The sequence below is a fragment of the Xenopus tropicalis genome, chromosome 3, assembly GCF_000004195.4.
Source record: "Xenopus tropicalis strain Nigerian chromosome 3, UCB_Xtro_10.0, whole genome shotgun sequence".
NCBI classification, from domain to species: Eukaryota; Metazoa; Chordata; class Amphibia; order Anura; family Pipidae; genus Xenopus; species Xenopus tropicalis.
Genome location: NC_030679.2, coordinates 49,427,037 through 49,446,636, shown reverse-complemented (window position 1 = coordinate 49,446,636; position 19,600 = coordinate 49,427,037). Strand labels below are relative to the sequence as shown.

General features: G+C 38.2%; 1 protein-coding gene across 2 annotated transcripts in view; it reads left to right on the top strand.

Annotated features, from left to right (window-relative positions):
* Positions 1-19,600, top strand: part of stab2 (stabilin 2) — a 188,513-nt gene that overhangs the window by 103,899 nt on the left and 65,014 nt on the right. The window contains exons 1-3 of one of the 2 annotated variants that reach the window (XM_012959864.3): positions 13,140-13,328; positions 15,817-15,950; positions 17,427-17,542. In XM_012959864.3, the coding sequence (XP_012815318.2) occupies positions 13,248-13,328; positions 15,817-15,950; positions 17,427-17,542 (331 nt within the window). In that variant the 5' untranslated portion in view covers positions 13,140-13,247. Of the gene's footprint in view, positions 1-13,139; positions 13,329-15,816; positions 15,951-17,426; positions 17,543-19,600 lie in introns of those variants that run through there. The other variant, XM_031898868.1, reaches the window with a different exon arrangement.

Here is a 19,600-nt window from a genome sequence, read left to right as displayed (position 1 = left end):
ATTGTCCTTTGCACATTGCAAATTTTTTAAGGCATGTCTGAAGGTGGCGTAATCTTTTGGAGCAAACTTAACAACTTTTTTATTAAGAAGTTTTATTACATACACTGCGCACTGCCACAAACAATAACATTCGCAAACTTTTTTCCACTGTCGGAAGTGGTCGCTAAAGAGTTTTCACGTTCGCAAAGCCCTTATTAAATTTGTGCAAAGGCAAATTTGTTTGCACAGAGGCTTTTATTTTATTTTATTTATTGCATTGTGAATATTTTTTTCGTTGCTGACTTTTATTTAATTCCCCCACAAGTCACAATGCAGAAATGTACCAACGTGCTAAAGGGCTACTATAGACCCCCTTTTGTAAATAAAGAGGGGGGCAAATTTGGATCAAGTCCTTAACCTGCTTTGATGAACGGTGTGCAAAGTACAGTAGGGAGTAGGGAAAGAACCCTGGAATCAATATCTTATTTGAAGATGTGTTACTTTAAGGGCACCTCTTGTGTTTTGTAAATGCACATGCAACTGACTTGCACCTAAAGATTCACACACCAATGCCTTTTTAATTGGCATCACATTGGTAAGTCTAACATAAGTTGCGGCTCAGGCTATTTTGCAATTCCCCTTTATTACACTGGAAAACTGGTAAAAACTAAAAACCATGGTGAGTGAAGCACATTTTAGCATTATGCACTTAGCACTTGCATTAATAAATGAGCCCTTATGTTCCTTATATGCTGTACTTGGTGCAAAATTAGGAACACCAACACCCATAACATGTGGCACACACAGTTATTGTTCTAATAGAAGAACATATTTTAGCTGTAGGTGGAATTTGTTAATGCAATTTTCATTACTGGCCAGTAGGAGTCAGTAATAAGCCAGCACGGTATTGGGATCACACTGTAATTAGTATTCAGAGAGACTGAGACAGATGCAAACTAATGAATGTTCATGCATAATGGCAAGGTGAAAATTTTCTCAGGTCTTCTCCAGCCAAGACAGATCTCTATAATTGGCTAGCTTCTGATATATTGTTTCAAAAGTCAGAGCCACCAATACAGAGAATAGCAAGGGACAAATAGACACTGCTTTCAGTTGCAATTACAAATAACTTCATAACATTTTTAAGTTAATGTTTATGGGGAAGCTGCTTAGGGGAAGGTTTTTAAAGACTGAAATAAGAGTTTACCACAAAAAACTCACATGCTCTCTATATATTGCCATAGGATTTTAGAAGCATATTTACAAGACTTAATACAAGACTTTACAAGAATTAATAGAAAGTAAGTGAATGTTTCTATGGTATGCTCTAATCTCACACTTTGATAAATCTGCCCCTTAGTATTAGATTTCCTTTCATTAGACAAAATGTTATTCTAGGGTTGATATCCTCCTTTATCCATAATGTATATCTATCATTAGTTATTAGTAAGGTTAGCTGTAACATAGCAAAGGCATAGGTTCTATGATCATAAGCTGTCCTCTAAGGGAATATGTCTATGAAGATTTTCATTCATCCAGGTCATGGTATATCTAGTATAAATAAATTTAAAGCAACTGGACTTGTTTGGTAATCATTGAAGACATTTCACTACTCATCCGAGCAGCTTCTTCAATTCAACTGACTGGTATGGGAAGTCCTCAGCATATATACTCTTCCACTAATCCAATCACAAGGGAACCCTCTAAGGGAACCTTTGTTTGTTCATGTACTAGGGTAGACATTGGGTAAAACGGGCAGACATCGATTGAGCAGGTTTGATTTTGCTGTCAGATCAGGGACTGCATCTGCGCATTGATACTGTCCTCATCCTGAAAACCTACATAGCAGCAATTTTGATCCAATTGTTGGTCCAAGGGTCGGATCAGTCAGATATTGGCGACCTCCAGGTGGGCATATCACTGAAAAACTCAATCAGTTGGAGACCTCGCCAAATGAGTGGGTCTTCACATGGATGGGCAGCTGTAAGAGGGATCTCTAATTTAATGTCTGTACCATAACTGTACTGTTTTTTTCTAAATTACAAACTGATAAACACTGTATTTTGAATATTAAAGGTTTTTGCCCACTATCTTTCCTTGCTCTTTATGATGGTAGATGAAAAATATGCACCCATTTACATGCCCCTGCAGCAAGTGGATAGTGAGAGAGGCTATAGAGAAAAAAGAAAAGTTCCCGATTTTCTGCGTTCTTTTAAATATCTAATTTTGTCATTTCTAATTTAATGCAATATAGAATTTTTTTTTTTAATGTATAGCAACAGCAGATCGGACTGTGCCTCCTGCTTATCAGTACCGGTTTTACAATATACAAAACAGAATTCATGTTTAGCTGAAACAGTTAAAGTAAGAGTGGCTGTCATGTGCTCAATATCAGATAACACTTGTCTTCTCAACTGCTGGTCAGGAAAGGGATATGCCTCATTTTTAGATCCCTAAGCAATAAAATGTGGTGGACAACAGGAAAAGCTCATATTGCACATTAAAAATTGTCTTCTCCATCCACTAAAAATCCAGGGAGAGCAGGTTGTCTGGCTCTAGATTTAAGAATGAATAAGGGTAAAAATCTTACCTAGTGAAACTGTATATATGTATTCTTAGCTTTTTACTATTTGGAAACCATAATATCATCATTGTTTTAAAATGCAGTGCTGTTTATTACAAAACTTCCAACAGATGCACTAGTGTTTTATTTTTAATGCAATTAGTAACCTTTGCTAGAATCTTTACCCCTTGGCACCTTATGAAGCTATGCTTAAAATGGAGTCTATGGGAGACGGGCTTTCCGTAATTTGGAGCTTTCTGGATAACGGGTTTCCGGATAAGGGATCCCATACCTGTATATCAAATACTTTAAAGCACTTTCATTATTAGTTGTTACTGTTCCTTTAACACCCAAAAGCAGGGCACCTGGGTTCAAGCCAAGCCACATCATTTGGTCCCTTCCCTCAGCCACACCCCCAACTGGGAACTTCTACAAGCCCTGGCTTCTCTTACCACTTCATTCCACCCACCAGTGACCTCCTCCAACCATCTATCTTAACCCCTTCTGCCCTCCATGCACCTGCCACCTTTCTCCCCACTTCTCGTTTAGCCAAGGTGGAGGATCTAATCATGTGACTCATTTTATACCACATTAGGAAAGCCATCAGAGCAATTCATTCTGAGTGGTTATGGCAAATTTCAGTTTAGAAAGGAGGGGGGAATTGAGCCTTAAATATTTGTCATTTTGTTATATATATATATATATATATGAATATATGAAAATATATATGTATATATACATGAAAAAACAAAAAAAATGCACTGGCCTCTGTTACTTTCATGCAGATTGGTATGAGATTGCTTGCTTTTTGTTGGTTCAATTTGATCCAACATATACCATACACCAAAGTTAATTTGTCTGAACTGGAAATCAGACCAGGAGATGTCCTGATTTACAATTCCTAACCTGTCAGATTATTCGTATCCATAACTTGGCCTGACTAGAGTTAACATTAGGTAAGGAAATGCAGAACGTGTATGTTTTAAACATGTATATACCAGCAATAAGGATATCCTGACCCAAGACTAGTGTAGTTCTTTTTACTGAGTTTGCAAATGTATAAGTTAACCTAAGGAAAACTGAGGTGACAGAGGAAAGCACGAGGGAAAGAAAATACTTTTACCTCAAGCACAGAACTGTTTTCAGTCATTGTTGTTAGAAGGTATGTATCAGCACTCCTTTTGTTTGAGTACAGGCAACCTTAATTAGCCCATACTGGGTTCATTCTGGTCAAACATAAAGGAAATGCCTTGCAATAATATGTATACCATGTGCCAAAGCAGATAAAAACAGGGTTGTCACATATTCTATATACATTTTTTATATACTATCCACGTCTTACAGTGCACTGATCTTCAAGCTTTGACTCTACACAGATAAACAGATAAGGCTGTCATAAATGTCATAAATGTAAATGCATAGCAACATGCAAAATACATAAACGCAGGTAAATATATGAGGTGCAACAGCTAATGAAACCACAAAAACAAAAAAAATCTATACACCCAGAGAAGCCTGCATTATCCAGGGGTATGGGAGCACATATACCTTGATGTTACCTTGAAGTTATCTGTTCCTTCACTTTTTTAAATTGCCCCCCCAACATAGAGGGGCAACATACCACAAAACTCAGGGAAGCCACAATGTGGAAAAGCAATTTGGAATCCAATGTATAAAACCCACTTATTGTACAACACTGCAGAATATGTTGGAGGTTTAGAAATACATGTTAATAATAATAATAATAATAATAATAAAATCTCAATAATGGGATAACATATTATCCCCCCACCCCCCCACTTCAGGGGAATGACAGATTCATGTATCTCCAAAAGTGAAAGAAATTATGGATTCATACATTTGTATCCAATGGGGTTGAACAGACACTATGATCTGTATGCATTCATTTGATTGTATTAGCTGCACTAACATGCACTGTTATGACTAATTGTTTGTTGAGATGTGTAATATAGGAAGATTATGATGGAGGTCTTCATGGTAAAAAAAAAAAAGGTTACTTTATTTGTATCATAGGTATTTCTCTACAGTGAGTGGGGGTATATTGTATATTTCTGTGAAATGTATTCAATGTTGTATGTTTAAATGCTGCACTGACTTGTTTTCTTTATGCTTTAAAAAAGAGGCAGGAGCTTCTTTTACCACAGGGAAAAAAATTATATACATTTAGAGAGAGTAAATAATATAAGGTCATGGAACTCCAAGGCAACTTCTAATATTCTCATATTTTACAACAGTGGGTAATTTTTTACAATGCACACATGTCATGTGACACAAAACACATTAATAAGCCTTGGTTATAGCTGATGGCATCATTAAGAACTATATATATATACTGTATATACACACACACACATTTTTTGCTAATACCAGTGTTGTGGCTAAGTGGAGTACCGCAGGAGTATACTAAATGGTTGTGTGTTGGAGATCCTTTATTGAGAAGTATCTGAGAATTTTGTAGATAACAGATTGTGTAATTCAGGCAATGACATTCCATGGCTACTAAATCAAATACAGTTCGGTCTTGTATAAAAAGCTCTTTATAGGTCCCTGGTAAGGCTTCACCTTGAGTATGCAGTGCAGTATTGGGCTCCAAGGTTCATTTTGGGCAAAGTTCATAACTATGTAACTATGATTATAGTGAGGCAATCAAGCGTAATTAAACCATTTAGAATAACAGCAGGTTTGTTGTTTTCAAAGGTGGATTTGCAGCTGGATTTCTTATATATTTATCATAAAAAATCCCCATGCTGTTTAGGGTTGGCCACAAAGTTTCCCTATAATACAGTGAAATATTAAGTAAAGGCAGTTAATTAAAAGGGATGTATCAGTGGTAAGGACTATGGACTACAGCATTATATGGGATATTCAAACTCTCATGAATAAGCAATCATGCTCATATTCTGGCTGGCTGCCATTAAATTTGTGATATGTAAATACTACTGTTGGTCTCCTGAAGCTTTGGCACATCTCCCTACTTCCATTGCTGCATGCCATACTGTAAATGGGCACAGGTTTACTTATAATCAGGGAAACATTTTGTTGTAGCATTGATCAATGAGAGCATTATCACTAAAGCCAGCATTATAAGAAGTTTATATTTTGCTTTACTAACTTTCTCTCTGTCATTAAAATTGTATTATTGGCTTGAAGCCTCTATTTGCAGTCCAGTGCCCACCTTGCCTCAGAAAAATACTATAGGTACATTAAAAAAATTACCAGATTAGTAATATGGTAATTAATTCATGAATTAATGAAATAATGAAAGGGCTCCCTCAAATCAAATCTAATTACATAAGATTTTTCAGTAATATATGCCATAAAATGTATTCAAACTTGACCCCCATCTGCTATATTTGCCCCCCCCCCCCCCCCCCCCCATAAGGGCAACTAAAGCTGTTTGGCATCCTCTTCACTTTACTATATACTTTGGGAAACTGGAAACATCCAAAGAGACCTGCTCATATTCACAGTGTATTTGTGATATCTGATGAGTGTTTTTTTAAAGATCTATCCCCATAATCCTTATGATGTATCCATGTCAATGCCATATTGTATATAAAACATATTTAGGTTTACTATAGTGTTGTTTTTATTTTAATTTTGTAACAGTAGATACACACATATTTCATACATATCATAATTTCTCGCTCATATTCAAACAAATTTATTTCAAAACAGAATTTAGGCAAAATGATCTTAAGATATGACTTGGATCTTATATGTACCAGAATGCTTATACTGAAGCATGTGTTTTCCTTTGCGAGCCAAGAAATTGACAGGAATTTTATGAGTCTGCAGGAAGCTCCTTTGTTTTTTCAGTTCCTATCACAAGTGTGTGTTTTTTCTATGGTACAACATGTTTGAAAAACAACTGGTAGTTTACGCTGACAGATGAATTATTTAAATGGACGCGTGATTGCCATTCTCTTTAATCTATCCTTGAGGTGCCAATGTAGCATGGAACAAAATGTGACTTTTCCAGAAGTAATTTCCAGTGGCATTACACAATCAATGACTGGGGTAGGAGTGTGAAACTCATAATTAACACAAGGCATATTATTTGTTACAGTGATGACTCAGCATAACTGATAGATAACGGGGAGGATAAAGAGTAAAAGCTTTTCATCTAGGGTTGTCAATGCTACAATTTTTATGACAGAAATAATCTTTTCTTTGCAAAGGCCACATGGTGCCATTCTGAAAAATTCTATCTACTCAGAATGGGTGCCAGTGGTTCTAACCAAATATTTACAGTTTATTCAATAATTCAAGAATATAGCAGCTACATATTACATGCAATACACTACATTGCATTTCCTACCTATAGCAGTTACAGGGCACACGCCAGGGATTACCATCACCCTCAGTCTGGTGGAGCTATATTTGCTATGTTTTGTTTGAGTACCTCAAACTTAAGCAAAAAGTTGTAGTCCAGTAACTATAGTGATGTTAATTTGTTAATTTAATGCAGTGATCCCCAATCAGTGGCTCAGGAGCAATATGTTATTCACCAACTCTATGCAGGTGCTTATTTTTGAATTCCTGGCTTGAATGCAAGCTTTAGTTGCATAAAAACTATATTTACTGCCAAACAGAGTCTCCTGTAGGCTGCCAGTCCACATATGGGCTACCAATAGCCAATCGCAGCTCATGAATGGCACCCCAGGAACTGCTTGCATGCTTGTGTTGCTCTCCAACTTTTTTATATTTGATTTTGGCTTACAAATAAAAAAGGTTGGGGATTCCTGATTTAATGTAAGGAATCATGCTGTGAGACTCTTGCTTGCTCTGTCTATACCTTTTGCACCTGAAACTCAATTACAGGTGCTTTTTTTTCTCCAGTAAGGGACATCTACCAATATTACATAATTTATCCTGTAGTAATCTCACGTAGTGAGATCAGTGCTTAGTTTTTGTTTGCTGATATTACACTGTAATTAAACATAATAAATGTGATATCTTGTTGATTAGGATAAAAGTACTAGAAAAATGTATTTGATGCCTCTAGCAATAATAACAAAGATTGGGTCGCGTCTAAAGACAAAGGCTGAAGAGCAATCCATGAGCAGATGTATACACACACTTACAGTACCTCTTGTGTCCAAACTTCCTTCCACTTCAGGTGCTCCTTACGGCCATGGGTCCAAGTTCACTGTATGTCAAGCAGTAACTGTAATGTAAAGGTAACAGAAAGGCAACACTGCCAAGGATTACAGAATGGCAATCTGTTTGTGTTTATCGAGAGGAATTTATTCAATGTTTTGGGGCAGAATCCTTCCTCACAATTGACAACCAATTTAAATATGCAATGAAATGGCAACAGGCAAGGTTTATGGAATAGTTTTCATCCTCTTAAATACAATTCTGTTGGAAATAGCTTTTTTTCTACTTGGTAAAGTACCACTAATTTAACAAAAATTCATGTCAACTTTGTTGATAGTTGTACTTAACTGTGTCCATTTTTCAGTCATGTAGCTAGTGGTTTATAGTGTGGTGTCCATAGCATTGTTATTTGTTGCTAGTCTTCATTTCTTCACTTCTTTTTTAAATTGACCTTCAGTCTTGTAAACATGATGTTGTTCAATGATGATCTTTCAATTCAGTAGCTATAGTATTAATTCAGCACCATAATTCAATAGCATCTATTTCCTTAATGTCTTGATTTGTGATTTTTCAAATTTTTTATTTATTTGATGTTATTGAAAATACCAAAGATTGAGCAATCTTTCTGTGCAGGGAAACATATATAGATCTCATCTAGGTTCTTCATAGCTGTTCTGCCACATGTGATTCTTCGTGGCTGCTTTTAGTTTATTATTTATGAAATGATGTTATTTGTGTTTCTTCTTTATTAGGGAGGAAATTATTGATTTAAGCTGTTATCAGGATCTCTGCCTTGTTCTTTTTACAGAGTAAGCCTATTTAGTGGTTAATTACTTTGGGTATCAGTGAGGTGCAAGCTGTTTTCTGATCCTTCTGTTTCTGGATCCTTGCTCCATTAAAAAATATGCCCTTATGTTATTTGACCTTGATAAGAGATATTTTAAATAGTCATCTCTTTCAGCCTAATGTGTCATCATCATCGGATCAGATGAACCAGTGTACCATTCCCACAATTGATTCTTCTTTCTTCAGAATTGGCTATGTGTTAGCTACCAAAAGCGCTGGCAATCAGCTACATCTGAATTTTCAACGGTAATGCCATCAATGCCTTATGAGTCGTCCTTTGAAAATTCTTATAGCGCTGCATATTCTACTCGCCTGACTGTGGTCAATGGCTCACTAACAACCAACAGATCAAGCTGTAAGCATACCATTTAGTTTTTCACCACCACTTTCTTATTCAGCTATTTTTCTCTGACTTCCTCCTCCATTCTTTGTAACCTGAAAGCAATCTTCCCTGCATAAGTGAAGAAATTTTGGGTTCAAGAAATATTCCTTCTTTTTGCATATTTTCATTTAAGACATAGGAATGGGAGCTGTCATATTGCTTACTTCAAAAGAAGCATTTCCATATTGTGTTTTTGAGGTTGCTATCTTCAACTAGCCAAAACCAACCAATATGGCAGTTCCTGTATATATTTAAAGCAAATATACAGATTAGATGTGCCCACTATATAAACTGTGCTAGATTACTGTACTTACATTGGAAAATTTGGAACTAGAAAAACTATAAATTTCAATTTTTAAATGTGCTATAATACCCCTATGAACAAGAAATGCCATATATATATATATATATATATATATATATATATATATATATATATATATATATATATATATATATATACACATGTAACACTTTAGAGATTATACATGTATATCATTCACTTTAGTGCTTGCCACTGTGGAGCTTACAACAAAAAGGTCCTTACAATATTCACACACACACTAGGGTCAGTTTCAGCAGTAGCCAACAAATCTATGTTTATGTTTTTCGAGTGTAGGAGGAAAGCCACCCAAGGAAACCATATACAGTTCTTGCAGATAGTGATCAGGTTGGAATCAAACTCAGGTACCCAGTGCAGCAAGGCAGAAGTGCTACTCACTGTACAACTGTGCTTTTTGGGTCCTTCATGCCAAGATTTCATGCATTAACCAACAGGACAATTTATGTGCAAAGAGGAACACTATACATAAACCACCACTCATCTCATGTACACCTTGGCAATCTAGAGGATCCAGGCAATCGCCAAATGTTTCCTTGGATAAGGAAAAATCAAGTAGTTAAGGGAGTTTGGGGTTGTTTTTCTGTAACAGGCTCTGACCCATGTAAGTGGCCAAAACAGACAATATCTTACTGTTGGTCTAGTCAAGTAACAGTCGTCTTGGCTTGTACCCAGCTGCCTATAAGAACATATTCATTACCTGTGCTCACACACATACCTATCAACATATCCAATTAACTTCTCCTGTTGTGGTACTCGTATGGTAAGTTTATTAGTATATGCTGTATAGATGTAAATAAATATATTTAGATCCTACAATTCCTTGTGTATTTGTTTATTCTACCTCTATAGTCTATAATAAACTGGCCCATTGATAGGAGCAAATGGCATTGCCATACATCATATGCTGCTAATATAGTAGATCAGTGCTGTCCAACTTCTGTGGTACCGAGGGCCAGAATTTTTCCGACCTACGTGGTGGAGGGCCGATAATGGAAGCCAGTTTTGACCACTCCCCTTTTTGAAACCGCACCCACTTGAAACCACACCCATGTTATCACATGACCATACCCATATTAATGGTTGTAGGACAGCAAAAACCTGCCATACTCTGCCTGCCCTACCCTGCCTGTGTGCCATACTCTGCCTACCCTACCCTGCCTTTGTGTGTGCCATACTCTGCCTTCCCTACCCTGCCTGTGTGTGCCATACTCTGCCTGCCCTACCCTGCCTGGGTGCCATACTTTCACTGTGTGTGCCATACTCTGCCTGCCCTACTCTGCCTGCGTGCCATACTTTCACTGTGTGTGCCATTCTTGGCTGGTTTGTGCCATACTTGGCCTGTGTGTGCCATACTCTGCTTGCCCTTCCCTGCCTGTGTGTGCCATACTCTGCCTTCCCTACTCTGCCTGTGTGTGCCATACTCTGCCTTCCCTACCCTGCCTGCGTGTGCCATACTCTGCCTGCCCTACCCTGCCTGGGTGCCATACTTTCACTGTGTGTGCCATACTCTGCCTGCCCTACTCTGCCTGCGTGCCATACTTTCACTGTGTGTGCCATTCTTGGCTGGTTTGTGCCAAACTTGGCCTGTGTGTGCCATACTCTGCCTTCCCTACCCTGCCTGTGTGTGCCATACTGTATAGCGCACACACAGGCAGCCTACAGTGACACAATGCTGGCACTGCTCTTACAGTCTGCACAATAACTATATATTAAAAAACTTTTTAATTGCAGTACCACCTCAGTATATGTTCTTTTTGTAGTATGCAGGGATTATTTGTGGGTTTCTACTGCTCCTGAGGTGTGAACAGGGGAACAATGGGGGTGATTACAGCCTGAGCCTGAGGTGTGAACCCTGCAGGGGGTGAACAATGCAGAATTTAAAAGGTGTGAACAACACAGGGGATTACATATTTAAACAATACAGCCTGAATCTGAGGTGAGAACCATGCAGGGGGGGGCAGTTAATCACAGTACTGATACCATTTAAAGCTTACACAAGAGTAAGCCATCAAAGCAGCCAGACAGGTGGGGGGCCACACAGAGGGGGGTCCCGCCCGCGGGCCACCAGTTGGACAGCACTGTAGTAGATGATAAGTGTTTCTTTTTTATTTTATCTTAACAGCTTAGGCTTAGATTGTTAATAGATCATACCAAAGCCCTCCAAAGACAGTCGCGTGCACTTGAGTGCCACGGGTGCAAATCCAGCTCAGAATCAGATTTCGGCAACTACAAATCTGCTCTGCTCTTCTATACTACTCTGTATGTCCAATGAATGAAACCCACTTATTGTACAGCACTGCAGAATATGTTGGCGCTTTATAAGTAATGTTAATAATAATAATAATGGATGAAACATGTTTAAATGAAATGTATCGCCTTAAGCTACTAGGAGTTTTTACCTTCGGTGTACAGTGTCAGATTAGTGACTCGTGGGCCCATCAAGGACCTGAGCTAAAGGACCATTGCAACCACTGAAAGGGTGATTACCCATACCATCAGCAAGCATGCCAGCCCACTTATCATGTCGATAACATCCTACCTGCCCCTTCACACTTGTAAATATTCCTCTTATACTTCTGCCTCGACTTCTGTGATGGGACCTAGGTCAGCGCGGCCCACTAAGTTGGGTACCCACAGAGATTTCTCCTGGTAACCTTAGCTAGTCCAATCATGTCTGTGTATTTCCACAGGAAGGGAAACCCTGTCACCTACTAAAGGCGTTCGACCTGCGTTCTCCTGCGGTAGATTTCTCCTGTGTTCAGTTCTTGCATATGCCAGAATGAGGGCAGTCCAATAGGGAAGAATGGACTGTGTTTGTCCTGCGCTCTCCTGTGGTGTAACCAGAGTTGCTCTGGGTGTATGGGCTTGGGCTACGTAAGGACCCCTACACCAGTAGCAAGCTCCTGTGTACAGCAAACCTGATGCTACCCCCTCCCCCATGTCCTGTACATTTTGCTTCTTTTCGATAAATCAGGCATGAGGGATGGCATTGGCCAGAGGTACTGGTGGGAAACAGGCCTGGGTCAGCTGGGCCCACCAGGGTTTTTCATGGAGTCCCGCCAGTCTAGTTGGACCCTGGGTGGAAAGCACACGGGGGCAGAAAAGATGCGGGCTGTGATGTCATGGGGCAGTGAAGAGAGGGGGCATTGACGTGGGGCAAAACGCCCATGTCAGCTGTCCTTTACTTGACTGGCAACCACTTGTAGTATAATGGGGAATTTCATCCCAAAAATACACATTTAAAAAAATGATCTGTCTGAAATCTGCCTGTATGAACAGTGACAGGTGGTTGCTATACTGCCAGTTTTCCTAAAGAAAATTCACATTCAAAAAATCCCCTACAAATATTTGTTGATAATTTAATGTTTGCAGCGCAATCCTCAAAGGGCAAAAATTGTCAGGTTCAAAAATTCCCTTAAAGCTTTAGAAAAAAAAATTCCTGGCAGATTGTATTCCATTATTTCTGCTTTGAATCAGTTCTATTCACACAGAATGCACCCAATGAACCGCTGATAACATAAGGCACAGGCATTGTTTAAAGAGCTGTCATTGCTGAAAAATATAAAGCAGACTGCACGTGCTACGGTCACTAAATACAGGCTCCCCATCAATAGAGAATGGAATCACACTGCTTCTCTCTGGAGTTACTTTGTACAAGTAGTAACTATGTATAAATGACACACAGGCTTATATAAATGAGAAACACTAATAAAGTTCTCATTATCCTTGCAGCACAGTGCTTTTAGGATATCCTGTCATTCAGATGGCCAGGCCTCATTTCTCTGTGCAGGCCAATAGTGAAGCCTTGCATAGCTTCCTGTGAATGCCTATTTACTCGTATATTCCTACAGGAAAGAGAGGTGGGACAGGAATCAAGATGACTATTTAAAGACATAGGATACACAGAGAAATGCAGTGGGATAAGAAATCTAACAACATTCAGGTCCATGCAATCTTATTCTGTGCCCTATATGAGTTGTATGTTTCCAGTAAATGTGCTGTAACTGAGAATGGAGAAAAGGACAAGCCTATTATTCACAGTGGTATTACTTTGTCTCGTTGGTCTTTGCAAGGGGGACTCGGAAAATAAGGTAAGGAAGACTTCCTATTCAGCATCAGCTCTATTTCCTATAGTACTTTCTATACAGTAACATCTGAGTGTTCTCTAATCTACATCATTTTCATTTTTATCATTGTCATATTTAATAACATTTAAATGTACATTAAGGGGACAATGCAATAAAGGATGGAAGGTTTGCTGTAGGTTGGTTACCTACAGCAACCAATCAGTATCTGGCATTTACTGGTGCAGAGTTTGAAAGCAACTAGCTGATTCATTGCCATGGGTTACTACACCTGGGCCACTTTTCACCTTATATTGTTTTCCCCCATATCCCTGTAAAATTACAGTAGTTAACTATATGTGTGGCAAAATAAATAATTATGAATTAATGGAATAAGTCTGAATGTGAAAAATACAGACATTTTCAGGCCCAGATTTGTGGAAAGGCCACAAAGGCCCGGGCCTAGGGCGGCAAAAATTGGGGGGCGGCATGCCGCCCCACCGCACCAAAATATTAAAGTTTTTCGTGCATACGGAGCAATGGGGACCTCTCTCCCACTGCTCCGTATGTGATTGAAAAGGCCTGCGCATGCGCAGGGGGAGGTTCGCCGTTCGCGCATGCGCTGGGTGGCGCGACAGAGAGGGGGCGGCCTCGGGGCACCCGGCTAACAAATCCGGCCCTGGACATTTTATTTTACCTTTATTAATGAGCTCTTTGTTTCTGAACCTTCATATTTCACTGTGACCATTTCTGTGACTTTGTATAGTTTGTAAAGTTTGTAAAAAAACAATGGTGTGTCAATGGCTGCTTGATTATCAATAAGTACAAGTGTGTGTAAAAACCATTGCTACTGTGTGTGGCAGGTGAATGTTGCCCATAACAACACATGTTGTAAATGAGTTCCTACTTTCACTGGCGAAGGGGAGAAAGGTGAGCCCCTTTTTGTCTGTGTGTGGAATTGCACTCATGGGTTTATTCATGGAGCAGCAGTCAGCAGAATGATTTTTCCAATCATTTGATCAGTGCTACAAAGTGAGGTCTGGCAGACCCACAGAGGTGTCCTATACCATTAGCTACAACAGGGTTCTTATTATTAGGTGACAGCTCAGAGGGTAAACATGTCTTCAAATACACAATATAATGGCATAAATAAAGCACTTTCTCTGATGTGTTATTGTCAATTCTTTCAGTTTATTTGGGTAAATGAAAGACAGGGAAAAGAACACAATATGCTAAGGTACAACATTTCCTGAATATTTATGCAGCACAAACTCAAAGTTTCATTTTAATTTACTTTACTTTCATTTTCATTTTACTTTTACTAAGTGAATTTCTAAACCGTTTTACTCTGGTCCTCTGAGAAACAACACATGAAAGTGTTCTGCCGCAGTTGTTGATAGTTATGATTTTTGTTTTGTTGAAGAATCCTTGGTTTTGATTGGCACTGTATATTTGTAACATTCTTCCAGCTGAATAAGTACCTTGATTATCTGTGATAGTACACGCTGCGGATTTACCCCAGGGTTGCCATAGCCAGTTCAACTGTCCACAAAACCCATGAGCTGTACTCTGACTGTAATATATTAGGTGAGGGCTTTTGTTTGCTGCGGGAGATGATGATCTTTCAACTTATCTGTACATGGTGCATTTTATGTAAAGCAGACATGACATTTTGCTTAAATCCCAGTTCATGGGATTTGAACAGATTTTCTATATTGCATTTCATACTTTCATATCTGCCAAAAATATTCTTCTCAAAGCCAATACAGCAGATGACACAGCCACTTAAAACCTTCACACTTTGCCCCTCTGCAGGTCTTGTTGCAGCTTTGGCTTCTCAGATAATCTGCAGTGCTCATGAACTATTTAAGGGTGCAATGCTAGATGGTAAAATGTGTGCAAAACTGAGGGCATGGTTCCTTTTATACTTGCAGAACACTGAGATGCAAGGGGGCGCCGAGCCTTGATCAGATTTATCAAAATGTTTAGAGCTAAGTACATAAAAACTCACTTACATTCTATTCATTCCTATGGGATTTGTAGAAGCTTATTTATCAAATCATGAGTTCTCATCCATTGATAAATACCCTTCTAAAAATCCCATAGGAGTGAATAGAATGTGGGTTAGATTTTATATATTGAGCTCTAAACTCACATTTTGATAAATCTGCCCAGGTCCAAGTCTCCCTCTTCCCCAGTAAAATCAATCATCAGACTGAATGTAAATTTAGAATTTTGTCTTGAGCTTAAATTGATATAATTACAACTAACTTCCCCCTATATAATTTTACTGGGTCTTTTTGCTAGATTTTTCATGCAACAAATAGATTATATCTATTATTAAATGTAGGTTAAGATTTTTGCACCATCAAAATTAGGTAGGAGGGATATGGAATGACTGATGAGCTTAATAAACCTTAAAAATAATGTTGCACTGTTACTATGTTGTATGCAGTTGCATTTCATTTTCAACTCATGGTACATTGGCCTTTATTTTATTTTATTTTGCCCATAGGCAAAACGCAGATGCGATAAGAAAACTTTCATTTCGTCCAAAACACTATGCATGTCCTGTGCATTAAACTACAAAACAAATTGCACTGAGGGGGCCAAGAAAATCACCAGTGGAAGTGGACTAAGGGATTGCAGGTAATTCTTCTGTGATTTATGTAAAACTATACCAAAAGGTCTAAATGGGTCCAGTACATTGATGACAATAGTTAGGGCAGGCTTTTGCTGATGCGTTTAGTCACACTAAACTGTACCCCACCGTACAACCCATACACTACACACTTGTGTCATACTCGTAGATAGGTGCAAGCTGTGCTTTCTACTCTTTGCAGTAGAATAAAATAACTGTAAACTAAAACATATTTTTATTTTGCAATAAAGGGCCAGATTCAATCCCATGAGGACATATTATTTTCAAATGAAAACTTATGGGCTAAATTCAATTTGAGGAGAATTCATTTTTTTTTTCTTAATTCAGTTACAGTTTTTTCCCCATAGACTTTAATAGAGTTTTCAAGTTATAAACAGTGTGGTTCTCACTGAATTGCATGGGAAATCTGGAACTGATTTGGGAGATAAGCTTTTGTCATCTAATTTAATCTGGCCCAAAGTCTTTAATACTTTAATGCTTTCATATGCCTCTACAATTTTTGTTACACTTCTGATCTATCTTGGTCACACCCAGATATACTCAGCCATGCCCTGGATCCTCTTTAAATCACTTTTAGGTCCATGGTTCAGGGTTGTCTTAAAAAAGTCTAAAAAGTGATAAATGTAAAATATGCAAACGTTACCAGTATCAATGCAAACGTCACCTTCAGAAAAAAAACCCAGAGGGATCCCCAATCTAGAAAACTATTTGAATTCTAAATGCCATCTGAACAGTGATTGCCACTGCCTGGCAGAATGCCATTGTACCAGGCTCTAACACAGGAATTTAAATGAATAAAGACAATGGAATGCATTAGATTTCAGCAAGGAAAGTAATTCCTAATATTGCCCAATAAAAACTAAGGGATTCTAGTACACAGCCCCTTACACTCCCTCTGTTTGAAATTTGCTATAAATGTTGCACTTTTTCATTCTGAATGTTTTTATGTACATAAAGTGATTGAGAAAGTAGGATGGAAAGTTGGTCATAGTTATGGAGCACGTGGCTTGCCATGCAGTATTGCTGCCTATAACTTATCTTGAGAACCAACCAATGCTGCCCTTCTGTGCTGATATCTTGCACTATATTGTGCAAAGGGCATTGTGGTACACTTATTTTATCAGGCAGAAGGTGGCTAGTCATTTGTATAAGGTTTATAACATAAGACACAACTTCTTCTGTTTCTAATCCTGACTACACTCTAAAAGAACAAATGTATGACTGAACTTTATGCAAAAGGTCCTTATATTGCTCTGAAATGTACAACAGTAGAAAACATTCTTGCAACTGTTCCATTGTATTCCCCTAAGTGTAAAATAAGCTAGATCATATTTTTAAACAATGTTTTTTTCTGTTTCTGTATCCAATTAAAATAAGCTATTTCATATACTAGGGACTCTTACTATAAATGTATCTGGTACAGTTGTACAGCGGATATCTAAAGCAACATCTCTTTTTGCCAGATACTTTCTAGATTTAAACAGTTACACACTTTCTCTTCCTGGCTGCCGACACATGTGCTTAACAGAGACAGTCGAGCCTCTGTGCTGTCAGGGATACTGGGGACCAGACTGTAATGGTGAGTAACATATTAGTATTAAATGATGTTTAAAAACCCATGTCTATAAAATTCAACCCTGTCTAGTTGAAAGTTGATATGGAGGAAGGTGACAATCTGAAGCCTCTCCAACTTGCCTCAGAGTGGAAAAAAAATTCTAACTCTTACTCCAAGATGGAAATTGGACCAACTTGTACTAAGCGTTTTTTTCAATAACCCTGTATTTCATCTCTTGTGAAAAAGCCAGCTAATCCCTTAATTTCTCTTTCAACATTCTCTATTTAATTACTATGCCCTTTAAGCACTAGAGACCAAAACTGCTATGCATAGCCTAGATGGCTCCCTCCTCTCCTTTGAATTTGTACCTCTTTCAATGCATGAGAATGCTTTGCTGAGTACTCTGTAGAGGCCATACTGAGAATATTACACCAGACTGGCTACTACATGTAGAACTGCGTAAAAGGAATCTTGGCACCTAAAATGAATTAGGAAATGAAACAAAAAACATTAGTATTGATTTTTATGGGCATGCTTTTCATACCTTCTTATCCTTGTCTTGGCTAGGGATGCACCAACACCCCATCTCTATTCATTTGCATATTATTATAGGGTCATATGTATCAAAGGAAAAAGTGAGTTCACCCTTGAGGAATATGCACCTAAAAGTCATATATAAGTGAACAGAGAGTTGCAGAATACATCTCTGGTGACCTGTGATGAGCTCTGTTTCACCTCTCCATTAGTATGCCCCAAAGTGACAAATATGCCCTATCTTGCACTTATACACTAATACAAAAAAAAAGATTGTGTCTGTGAATACTGAATATTGACAAATACTTGAATGGAATGCTTATGAAATGAAGAAATTAATCCTTTATTTTTCTTATCAAATCTTGATAAAAACATAAGATGTTTATTAATTAAGGCAGTAAACCTTTATGTCCAATCAGAAGTGCCCTATGCTTAACAATAGGTATGTGTATCAAACATGCAGTTTTATAACAGTTATGAGTTGGAATCACGGGGTATTATTAAGTGATTTGGGCAATTAGCTTCCAGTATAAGTGTTTGAAGCGTTTCATTTATTTTAATGAATATTATAAATATAGTGTCACTTTGTATTTACTTTGGAGTGCTGCGGTGTCTCAATAAAATTACACCGGGTTATTTGTACTTGAATTTGGAAATGTGTACAGCCAGCACAGGGTCTGTTACCTGTTGATGAGTACCTACTGAGAACACTGGAAGCTACAGCAGGACTTTTAACCATTACTTTGGAATGAACCCCATCCCTAATTAGAGATGTAGCAAACTGTTCGCCGGCGAACTAATTCGCGCGAACATCGGGTGTTTGCGAACACGCAAGTTCGCGAACTTTCTGCGTATGTTCGCAATTTGGGTTCACCGCGTTTTTTTTCGCTGCGTTTTTTCTCAGCCTAAAAAAACGCCGCACAACCACACATGGCATTTTTCAGCCTAGTACTGGTGTAAGCAAATCCCGTTTCCATGGTGCCAATAGCACGAAATAGCAAAAAACACCACGTATTTCTGCTAGGTCTGCCCATTTTTATGCAACGCTTTTTCAACAAAATATTTTTTAGAGAAATTTTTGCCCTTGATCCCCCTCCTGCATGCCACTGTCCAGGTCGTGGCACCCTTTAAACAAATTTAAAATCAGTTTTCTGGCCAGAAATGGCTTTTCTAGGTTTTAAAGTTCGCCTTCCCATTGAAGTCTATGGGATTCGCAAAGTTCGCGAATATTCGCGCTTTTTGGCGTAAGTTCGCGAACACGTTTTTTAGGTTCGCTACATCCCTATCTCTAATATAATCATAATACTCTCTGTCCTTCTGGTTACTACTGGAATGCCAAAGGGCAGCTGAGTGACACAAGACTTGCAAAATGGCACTTCCCAAATTCGTTTTTGGTAATTTCAAGGGTTTGTTTCAACTGGTTTAAAAGAAATATCACTTGAATACGTGTCCTTTTATGTTAATAATAGAAAATATATTGGTATCATTGTTTAAAAAATCATCATGTTTCAGAAACAACAAATACTGTGTGCTTTGTGTAAATTAAAA